The sequence below is a fragment of the Arachis hypogaea genome, chromosome 7 (assembly GCF_003086295.3).
Source record: "Arachis hypogaea cultivar Tifrunner chromosome 7, arahy.Tifrunner.gnm2.J5K5, whole genome shotgun sequence".
Classification (NCBI taxonomy): Eukaryota; Viridiplantae; Streptophyta; class Magnoliopsida; order Fabales; family Fabaceae; genus Arachis; species Arachis hypogaea.
In genome coordinates, this window is record NC_092042.1 from 15,444,438 (window position 1) to 15,456,704 (window position 12,267).

The 12,267-nt window shown below is 34.7% G+C and overlaps 1 protein-coding gene across 1 annotated transcript; it reads right to left on the reverse strand.

Annotated features, from left to right (window-relative positions):
- Window positions 1-3,666: 3,666 nt before the first annotated feature.
- LOC114924236 (uncharacterized) lies at window positions 3,667-4,905 on the reverse strand. The gene has a single exon (XM_029288134.1). It carries the CDS (start codon window positions 4,903-4,905, stop codon window positions 3,667-3,669), a length of 1,239 nt encoding a protein of 412 aa, XP_029143967.1.
- Window positions 4,906-12,267: the final 7,362 nt, after the last annotated feature.

Genomic DNA, 12,267 nt, shown 5'->3' on the forward strand with positions numbered 1-12,267 from the left:
TAAATTAATAATTAAAATTTTAAAAATAATTAATTTTACTTGTCTTAATTTTTTTTTAAATTTAATTTTAATATTTCATGTGAGAGAGGAATGTAGTTCTACATTGAAATGACGTAATTAAAATTATTTTAAAATCCGTGTTCTTGGCTTCATCCGGTTATGTTGTTGTATCCGCTGATTGTTCTCCAAGGCAGAGATTATCATGAGTCAACCATTGACTATACTTAATTAATGTGGCTTGCTCACTACTCCACAGAGCTAAACTTATTATAACGCTCACATAGACACATACTGATGTTTAATTATATTTTGTTATTCCAAATAGAAATTCTTTAATCAGTGTCTTAAAAAATACTTTGATCAATGGGAGAACAAAATATATATCACTCTCTCTAATAAGATAGTACGATACCAAAGGTTTTGGTAAATATCTAGTGCCAAAAATGTTTTTCATTTTTTTTTGACAAAGCAATTCATAGTTATTTTGTGATAATTTAATTTAGGGTCATCTTATGGTGCTGAAAACAAATTTTTTTTTGCCGGTACTGAAATTGAGTGGCATGGTATAAAAGGGGACGCGTGGTACTGTTGTCTCCAAAGTACCGATAATTTCTGTGCCAAGGTTGATAGTGATGTATGCTGAAAAATGATTAGAAGATAATAATCTTTTGTTAATGATATCAATTATGTTATTGGGCCTATTTTTAAGACCCAGCATATGTTTGTTCTCATTGTTTTTTGTTATGGTAATGGAACAAAAGTAATGTAAACGTAGCCCTTTTTCACTCACCGCATCCTTACGTTCTCTTCCTGGAACTCCCAAATTCTGTGATACGGAGGGGTAGACATCTGACCTTCGAGTTTCTCAACGCGCCGCTGCAAAGCTCCCACCTTTCTGAAGTTGTAATCAGAAATTTTCCCTCCGGTCATCGTCAAAACCTTGTCCAGCATTTGAAAAGCAACATCTTGCCTTGCTTCCGCCTCATCCTCCGAGAAACAGCCGTTAACTATCCAGTTGAGACCATGTTCCGCAGACTGAAGCACAACACAGTAACCATGTAAATACTCGTCATTTTGAGAGTACGACTCACGCCTGGTGAAGACCGGGTAATCAAGACGTAACTGACAGCAAACCCGAATCAGATACACTTTCATGTCTTCGGTGATAATGAAATCAGTCCCCAATGTATCTCCTTCACCCGCCTTACCTAAAATGCCACAAAAGGTACAACAGTACATCACTAAGAAACATCGAGAACAGACATGCAAATTACCAAATGCAATGAACATCCATAGCCTAATCAAAGTGTTACCCATAGCTCGAATCTACCTTTGAGTGATGCTTCGTGTTTTGAACGAACCCTGCCTGCTTCCAACCGTTTGCGATGAGAAGCACGTACCTGCATTGTATGCAGCTGAGTCACTAGAAAGCTACCACCCACAATCGCCGAGCTTCCTAGCAGACCCAACCGTGGCGGTGATGGTGAAGGAGAGGAACTCGCTCCTGCCGTACAGCATAAAGACGGCGCCTTCTTGACTCCATCCTCTTGTTAACGTATTACAACCTTGGCTCCAGACCAGGTTTCAAGAAAAAAGAAGGACCTTTATACGGCTGGGACTCCCCTGGCATCACCTGAAACAAATTCTACCAAATTTATTATTAAAATAAGTTATTCATTATTTAAATATATATTATTAAATTTCTTATCTTTCTTTTTTTTTGGTAAAAGGAGGGGGCATACGCCCAAAAGAAAAAACACAAACACAAGATTCAACTAAACAAGTATAGAGCGGGGCATTTGAACCCCTTTGGCGTCATCATTCAATTTGGGAACAAGTTCCTCAGGCGGCACATCAACAAATTGAAATCCTTGCTCACAATCAAGACTATGTTTAGCTAACCAATCTACACATGAGTTAGCTTCTCTATATATGTGTTTGAATTTAACTTGCCAAGGCTTCAATTTTATTTTCTCTATATTTCTGACTAAAGCATTGTGACATTTGCAGGAAGGTCTGGACTTGGATATGCTCTTGAAGGAGATCTCGGAGTCTGTTTCCACTATCACATGGCGCATTCCCATCTGCTACGCCATATTAAGTCCATGAAGAATTCTCAATAGTTCAGCTTCATCGATGCTACATTGACCCAAATTCACCATGAATCCTCCTATCCACTCTCCAAGGTATGTTTTGATTAATCCTCCACACCCCATATTTCTTTCTGTATTTTGTTGTGCACCATCTATATTAAGTTTAACCCAATCTTTGGGAGGAGGTTCCCATTTAATTTGAATCTGAGTTCTGGTTTTTTTGTGATGTGTGAGCTTTTTCTTGTTGAATGCTTCTTTATTGTTTACAATATATTCCCTGATGATAGACACTGCATTGTTGGGTCTAAAGAAAGAGGAAGAGAAAAATTCTTTGCACCTCCACTTCCATATCCACCAGCAGGTGGTTAGAAATTCTTCTATCCAACTAATATTATTGGATTTTTTCAAATTATTTTTCAGATTTAGGCTTATCCAATCCTCAAATTGGATTCCAAAAAAAGAGGGAGATCACTTTAAGAAGAAATGCATCATTAACTGTGCTGAGTTTCCTGAAGCTGAGGCCTCCGGCCTTCTTTGGAAGGCAGATTGTCTCTCAATTGATGTGATGCACTTTTTTTTATCATCCATCTCCCCCCATATAAACCTGCGCTGTGCTTTTTCTATTTCACCGCGTACTCCTTTAGGAATTCTTGTGTGTTGCATCTCGTAGTTGGCCATCGGAGCAATAGCAGTTTTAGCAAGGGTTATCCTACCTGTTAGGCTTAAGCATTGTTTCTTCCACCCACTTAATTTATTCTTCACCCTTTGTAGGATGGAACTGAACTTCTCCTTCCCTTTCCTCTGATTAGTGAAAGTTGCTCCTAGGTATCTCCCTAGATAATGTTGTTCTTGATAGTTACATAAATCAATAATGACCTTTTTTTCTCTTGTGGGACATTTTTTGAGAAAAATATGTACGTTTTAACTTCACTAACCTTTAAACCCGATGCTTGACAAAACTGCTTCAAAACCTCACACAATCCTAATTTACTCTTCATTTGCTTCGGCAAAAACGAGTAGATCATATGCAAAGAGCAGATGTGAAATGGCCGATCTCAACTGTCCCACCTTCATAGGCCTCCATTGTTGATTTTCTACGCTGCTCTCTATTATTTGTGACAGTTTATCCATAACTATCATAAATAAATAGGGAGAAATATGATCCCCTTGCCTTAAACCTCTAGATGGGGAAAAATCTTCCGTTTTTCCTCCATTCCACAGAAGGTTATATAAGATTGAGGTGACACATTCCATTATAAGATTCACCATATTCGAATTGAGACCAAACTCAAGGAGGCATGATTTGAGATAGCTCCACCTTAGGTGATCATAGACTTTTTCAAAGTCAAACTTGATAGCCATGAATCCTCTTCTTCCTCTTATTTTCTTCATTATATGGACCATCTCCTTTGCAATTAAGATATTATCTTGAATTTTTCTTCCAGGTATAAAACTTGATTGGCAAGGTGATAGTCTTTGTGTTAGGAGCGGTTTCAGCCTTTCCACTATAATCTTAGTAACTCCCTTGTAATTAACATTGCACAGCGCTATAGGGCGAAATTGAGAGATAAATTCAGGAGCTTGAACCTTTGGAATGAGAGTTATTTGTTTGATTATAGTGTTTTATAAGGCTTGGATTCTCCCAAATCTGATGCACGAATCTAATGCAGTTTTTCTGTATAATATCCCAGTTTTCTTTATAAAAAAGAGCAAGAAATCCGTCATATCCTGGGACTTTTAGAGACCTAATGGAAAAGAACGCCTTTTTTATTTCCTCCTTGCTAGGCCTTTCATACATACGAGTTTGCTGGCTAATCTCCATCTCGTGGTACAAGCTTCTTCTGTAGTTGCTATCTGGATTCCTTTCTTCCTCATCATAAAGCCGTTTAAAAAAATTGACTGCAAGATTCTCCAGTTCTTCTTGATCTTCCTCCCATGTACCGTCTTCTCTTCTCAACTTAAGGACTCTGTTTTTCCTCCTTCGAATTATAGTTCTCGTATGGTAATATTTAGTATTACGGTCTCCCTCCACAATCCAATTTTTTCTTGATTTTTGTAACCACAGCACTTCTTCCCTTTCCATGATCTCCTCTAACTCTTTATTCAGCTGCTTCTCGAGATCCTCCAAGAACCGATTTCTTCCATAGCTTGGGCTCCTTTGGATTCCTCCAATTCTTCTCAACAATTCTCTTTTTCGTTTATGGATATTGCCAAAAATATCTTTATTCCATCTCATCAGCATATTGGTGAGGGAAAATAAGGATGAGTGAAGATCAGTGTTCCCATTCCAATTCTCCTTGACGCAATCTTTAAATTTTGGGTGTAAATTCCACATAGCCTCAAAACAAAAAGGTCTTTGTCTATTGTTGATGAGCTCTGGTTCTAGATTAATAAGCAAGGAGTGGTGATTCGAGTTAGATCTCACTAGAACCTCCACCTTTGCATTTAGGTACCTCGTTCTCCATTCTACATTAGACAGTGCTCTGTCCAATCTTTTAAAGACTCTATCAAGTTTCTCCCATTGTGGACCCTTCCAGGTGAATTTGGTACCTATGTAACCCAAATCAATGAGATTACATCTTTGGATCCAATCAACAAATTTTCTGCACGCATTAACATTCACTTTGGTGCCGCCTTTCTTTTCCATAGGGTCAGCTATCTCATTGAAGTCCCCTACCATCATCCATTCCCCCCTAATCTCATTCGCCATTAATTGGAGTTCATCCCATAGTCTCTTTCGCTCTGGCTCTTGCGGGCTAGCATAGACAGTGGTTAAGAGCCAACTGCCTCTATTACTTTCCTTAACTTCCATATGCACATATTGACTTTTCGATTTAATTATATTGATCCTTAGGTCAGGATCATTCCATAGAATCCAAATCCCACCACTAAAGCCTGATGCTTCCTCAATATGATAAAAATTTATACCAAAATTTCTAATAATATTAATTGCTTTATTACCACTACACCTTGTTTCCAACAACACCACTATATCTGCTTTAGTTTGTTTACAAAGTTCTTTTAGAGTGCGACAAAACTTTCTACTTGCCGCTCCTCTGCAATTCCATGATAAGACTATCATTTGAAAGGCAGAATGAAAGGCAAATACCTTAGTAAGTTACTTTGTTCTGCTCCCCCTGAAGAGGTGCTTCGTTCTCTATCATGTTATGATTCTCTATGCTCATGTGAACATCTTCACATTGCATGTTGCAAGCAATTGCATCCTCATGGCAATCTATTTTCTCTTGAATTTTCTGCACCTTTTCAAGCTCAATAGCCACCTCTAGCATGATCTCTGTTTCAATAGAATGAAGGTCAGGTGTCTTGGGGTCAGGAGGGTGGTTTATCTCTTCTTCCATAGGTGTTGATATGGCAAGAAAAGAATCTTGTATGAAGGTATCTTGTATATCTACTTGGGTGTTGCTTTGAGTGCATGTCCAATTTTCAGGATGGTGGCTGTATTGGTTTTTGACTATTTTTGTTTTAGAAGTGGCTATGTTATTTGGCTTGTTTGGTACTGGGTTAAAAGGGCTAGGTAGAGGCCCTGGGTTTAAAATGATAGGTTCATGAATTTTCTGGGTTGTTATTGGCTCCTCTGAAGTAGAGTTAAAGGTCTTTTTTGGTTTTGGGTTAGTTGGGTTAGGTTGGTATCCCGGTCTTGGATTTGCTGGTTTAGAGGTTTAAGTATGATTCTGTGTGTTATGGGTTTCGCTGGAGGTGATCATTTTATTCTCTTTGTTTAATGCCACCGTTTCAATTTGAATTTGCTTTGATGGAATGTTCTGTTAACCGTTACTTCCTTCTAGTTCTACCTCATCCTCCTGTGTTCTTAGCACTACATACCTGGTACCACTACCCTAGCCTTTTCCATTCGCTCCTTTTTCTATTCCTCCACTACCCCCTGTAGTATTGTCTCCTTTTGTCCCTTTTCTGCCATGTGTTGATCTTTGGACCAACATCCAGGGTTCATATGCTTCATTCCTTTCTTCAATTACCTGCTTACCCTTTTCTTTTTTTGAAATACCTGGATTACTTTCCCTTACTCTGTCCACAGTGGTTGTCTTCTCTATTTTCTCTACACCCTCTTTTTCTTTCTCTGTCACCCTCACCTCTATTCCTTCTGAAATTTCTAGTATTGTCTTCGGGCAATTAGACTTCTCATGCCCTACTAACCCACAACTAAAGTAGATGTTGTGGATTCCTTCATATTCCACCTTATATTTAACTCCATGAATGGCATATTGAGAGATTAGGGGGGCTGTTAGATCCAATTCCACACAAAGTCTGGCAAATTTTTCTCTACTTTTATCTGCAGTGTTTGTATCAACTTTCAAGGTGCACCCAATCACGTCTCCTATTTTCTTCAGCATGTTTTCTTCATAATATTCAATAGCCAAACCTGGGAGTCTAATCCAAGCTGCGATTTTGTCTATGGTGGCTTCAAGAGGATTGAAATCTGGTTGCCAAAAACGGATGGATAGATAGTGGTTTAGGATCTTCCAAGGACCCTCTGTAAGAGCAAAATCAAGATCCTCCTGAGAATAAAACCTTACAATGAAAAAGTCATTGCCTAAGTCAATGACCTTAATGCTGTCCATTTTTTCCCACATAGCCTCCAGTCTTCTAATAAGGGCCAGTAAGGATATACGCCTCCCAAGAAGTTTAACAATAAGAGTATCCCACCATGGGTATCTAAGTTCCTTCATGGCTGCTTCGTTGATCCTAAAATTGAAAATCCTTTCAATCTTCTCTACTGTAATTTCTGGAATTTGGCTTCCTTCCATATTTACCTCTGATTCCCTCGAGTTCCTGCGGTCCTCATCCTCTTCCATTAGCTCCTTCCCAGAAGTAGAGATGTGGCTCACTTTTTCTGTATCCATCGACACTCTACCTTTTTTGACGGTGTCGCTGAATGATCATTTGGGGTTGGTGGTGAAATTGCCTTCCTCTTCCCTTTCTAGCATCCACTCCTCCTCTCTAGGGGTAAGGTGAGAACTAGAGTCTCCAGTAAAAACATGCCCTTCCAAATCAGTTTGGACCTTTTTTTCGGATTGTGTGACCGGAAATGTCCTCTTCGGACATAGCCGCCTCTCATGAGGTCGGAATCAGCTAGTTTACAATTGGAGAAAGAAACACGAAGAAACGGTTGTGAACACTCTAGAAGCTTTTCCGTGCTAATTTCTTATCTTTCTATATCTAAACAGGCATATGAAGAGTTTATGCCATATGACCATGGATCAGACCTATTAGGCTTTATACACACAAAATGTTTTTGAATAGTAATAATTTATTTCGGTGGATGCAGCTAAATTTAATAAATAAAACCTCACCAATCACCAAATAGAGACTTTTTAATGTAAGTATGGAAAAAAAATTGTGTAGGACATAATTATAAACGGAATTGATCATCTAATTTTTGTACTCCGAATTGGTTAAATTTTTTTAACACACGTTGGTGATTTAAGTATGTATTTCTACAAAAATACGTTAAAGATTTAATTTTCATACAATTTGTTACATACATGATTAAAAAAATGAAACATTTTTTTTTCATAAAATTTTGTCATTTTTTGTGGAGTACAGGGATAGATCCAAAATTTTAATAACGAGGGGCCGAATTTTTTTTTTATTTTTTTCATTTCATAAAAATGAGTAACATATAGTTATTACAGTTATTTTTTTAAAAGGTTTATCAAATTATTACATATAATTATAGTTTTTTTTCACAATTTTACTTTTATTATAAGATTAATGTAAAAGAAATATAACAATATTAATAATACATTATAAAATTATAAAATACCAATAATTTATAGCGTGGTCAATTAAAAATTATCACATATCTTAATAATTAAAATTAATTCTCTTAAAAATTGTAAAAAATTTTGAAAATAAATTATAAATTATTAATTATTTAAAAGACACAGTACCCTAATAGAATACAAGATATAACATATCTTCAAAAAAAAAAATTTATTTTAACAACGTAATTTTAGAAGAAAAATGAGTATTTTTTAGAAAAAAATAATATCTAAAATACTTAATGTGATTATTAAAATATAACGTAAGTCATTTTTAATTTAATAATATAAATGTTAAATATATTGATACAAAAAAACAAATGATTTTTTCAAATAAATATAAAAATTATTACGTAAAAACTAATTTGAAAGGTAACAAGACTTCAGGGTATGATATTAAATTAGTTAAGTAAAAAATATTGGTGACTTAAAAATTTAAGACATAAATCCATCACATAATGAAAGATAATACATATAAAATTATTAAATTATATAAATTCTTTTTTTATTTTTTAAACACGTATCTCATATATAAGTATAGTTTTTTAAAATTTTGAGGTCGATGCCACTACTCGGCCTCCTCTAGGTCCGTCCCTAGTGGAGTACATCTTTTTCTTTTAATTTTTTTGGTTAACAACTAATAACACCTTTTACAAACCCAAGAAAACTACATACTCGTAAACAAATTAACAAATTTAAAAAATAACAATGTCTCATTTTTTTGGAATATGGTTCTAAAAATTCGCATCAACATTCAATCTCTGAGGAATGTTTAAAAAAATGTATAACAACCGTTGGTATTGTTGGTGTGGTTTCAAATTATTTAAACGCATTTATTTCGAGGGTAAAACTTAGGTGCATTTCAGCTGCCTTTTGAATAATTCGGAGGCATTTTTTTGTGGTTAACCGTTTATTTAACCATGTGTCGTAATAAAAATCTTTTGTGATTACTATTTCCAAAAATATAAAGTATATTCTAAAGTAATAAATTAATCAACTCATTTTAAAATTTTATATTGTAGCACTAATCGGGCGGTAAATTTTGTCCAAGACTAAATACTGGCGTGAGACCGATAGCGAACAAGTACCGCGAGGGAAAGATGAAAAGGACTTTCGATCACTTCATATTAGATGTGTTAGATTCTAAGTTGTTGAAAGTTGAGAAAGTTCACACAACGGTGCTGCTATGATGATAAAATCATTATCAAGAGATAAGCATGAAACATGTTATTTCATCGCCGGAATGGCGAGGGCCTCCACCTAGTCGAGGAGGGGGAGATTTGTTGAGTTTTTTCTCTCTTTTGTGAAGCCCAAACTCAATATTTTGAGGGTGTTTCTTTGCACTCATTGTGTAACAATACTAATTCAGATTTTGGGGTCATTTGAGAAATAGAGAGTAGCCACCAAAGAGAAAAAGAAGGGAAAAATAGCATTCTCATTTTTGCCCAAAGCAGTGAATTTCAAATGGCAGTTTCTCAATTGTTTACCGTTAGGATTGGCTAGAAATTTAAACTGCGTGTTCCTATCATCTTGTTCTTCATTCTGGTCGGTGGAGATGTTGGTTGGAGATTTGCAGGGACAAAATTTGGCTTCACAAGAGAGAATTCAGGTTTCTCGTTTTTACACAGAGTAGCAATCTTGGAATGACAGTTTCTCATTCTTTCACCGTTGGATCAACGTGAAATTTGAGCTATAGATTCTTCACATCTTGTTGTTCATTCTGAACGGTGAAGATTTTAATTGGAGGTCTACAGTGGGAGAAATTGGCTTCAATAGCAGCTTTATATTTTGGATATTTTTCATCTTCTTGCTTCTTATTTGTGAGCTTTGATGCTTTGATGTTTTCGCTGGTTATATGCACGTTTTTGTGCTTTGTTTGAGACTTTCTTGTACCTTATTTGATTATAGTGGAGTTATTTCATTGGTCTCGACGACCCGTGGTTTTTACCTGTCACATTGAGGGGGTTTTCCACGTTAAAATCTCAGTCTGTTCTTGTTATTACTTTACTTGCTATATTTGCTTATTATAGTTGCTGCCATATTGTGTTGTGAGTGCTTTCATATTGTTCTTGTGTTGGATATTTGTGTTGTTTTCGCTGTTAGGCTCTTTCAGGGACACGCCGACATGCAAATTTTAAATCTTACATGGCACAGAGACACACATACATATAAAATATAAAGTATTTTTTAGATAAATCGTGATGATATTTTTATATTTTATTGATATTAAAATATAAATTAAATTTTTTAATTACTTTTAATGTCTTATTTTAATTATATTAAGTATTTAAAATATTTTTTATTTTAATAAATAATAATATATACTATATCTAAATTTATTTTAACAATACATGTTAACAATAAGATTGGACACGCTGACACGTGATGATATTTAGGTGTGTTCAGACGTGTCCGGAGAAGAAGTTTTTTATTTTTTATTAAGACACGGTTGGATACAGCAGACACGCATGTTGGACGAGTGTCGGTGACTGTTGTTTTCGAAATGTGTCCGACACGCAGACACGACAACTCAACAAAGTGTCCATGCTTCATAGATTATTACCCATCCCACCCAACCCAATACACTAGCTTCACCATAACTTTTAAATTGCATTTGAAGAAGAACTTGAAATTGAGATATTAACTTTGTGTGATATATTTGGTGTAAAATATAGTTATATCTTAGTTAATATTTTATTTAGTTCAAAATAAATATAGATATAAAATGAGAATACTTATTAAAATATTTTTAGTTATTAATTTTTTTTTAAATTTTAATTTTTTTTCAAAAATTTTCATTTTTATATCTTAATTTTTTAGAAATATTTAAGTGATTACAATTTTATGTCTCAATTAAAATTTTAGTTTTAATCTCTAATTACTAAATATAATATTGAGTTTAATCTCCCAAGTTCCAATCCCAATCTCTATCAATATACTTTTAATAGTACTCATGTCAATGCTTAGGTTACTCTCAATGTTAGTTTTTCTTTTTTTTTTTTTTTACTAAAGTATCGTTTTTGTCCCCAACGTTAGGGGTAAGTCCTAAAGTTGTTCTTAACATTTCACTCGTCCTATCTAAGTTTCTAACGTTTCAAAATTGATTCAATGTTCTCCTGCCGTTAGAGATCCGTTAACATGTTTGACGGCGGGACCAAATTGAGACGATTTTAAAACGTTAGGAACTTAAGTAGAACGAAAATGTTGGGGACAAAAATAACACATAGAAATATATTTTAATTTTATCCTTCAATAATATCAACTTTTCGCTATACATAATATTCAATTATTTTTAAATCACATCTAAGTAAATTACACTTAATCACATTACTTTCATTCTAAATAAACTTTATTATATTCTTTTATTTTAACTTATAACTTTAAGTGTAAAATTATAAAAAAAATAAATTTATTTAGAATGAAAGTAACGTAATTAAGTGTAATTTACTTAGATGCGATTAAAAAATAATTGAATACTATGCACAATAAAAAACTGATATTATTGAAGAATAAAACTAAAATTTATTTTTATGTATCGTTTTTGTCCCTAACGTTTTCGTCCTATTTAAGTCCCTAATGTTTTAAAATCCTCTCAATTTTGTCCCGCCGTCAATTCTATTAACGGATCCCTAATGGCAGGACAACATTCAATCAATTTTGAAACTTAATGGATTTAAATAGAGCGATTGAAATATTAGGAACAATTTAAGACTTATTCCAAACATTGGGGATAAAAATAATATTTTATTTATTTATTTATTTATTTTCCTTCTGCCTCCTAAGTCCTTCCAGGTCTCTAGTATATATTAAAAAGGTAACAAATTCCTTTTCCCATATTACATGGTCCAATTAACTATGCCTAATATCAACATGTTAGTTTTCTCTCTCTCAAACTGAATATTTTCAAAAAACTGTTCCTCCACCGTTAGGCCATACACAATACAAAAATAATCCTTAAAAAACCCCAATCCCACAATTTCAACCAAAAATAACCATGACCTACAAAAAAAAATCCAACCCAAAAACATAACTATCATTAATAATTTAATATAAGGAGTTAATACTCAAATTTGTCCCTGAAAGATACTCCGATCTCCATATTAGTCCCCAAAAGATAAAGTTAATCAAAAGAGTCCTTGAAAGATACACGACTGAATCAGGTTCATCCTTCCGTCAAATCGCTTGATGACTTGGCTAACGTCTGCTAATGTGTGACGTTAACTGCCACGCTGGCAGAGAAGGAAAACGACGCCGTTTTGAGTGAATGCCCTGATAGTTATTATTCGGTGTCGTTTTGTGGGCAGAATGGAGATTTTGCGGTTGGTTGGTTTTAAAGTGTGTGAAGTGAAGCAGCAAGAGAGGAACGTGTGGAG

Coding starts and splice junctions, on each gene's coding strand:
- LOC114924236 (XM_029288134.1), bottom strand. CDS start 4,905: ATGGAAGTTAAGGAAAGTAATAGAGGCAGTTGGCTCTTAACCACTGTC.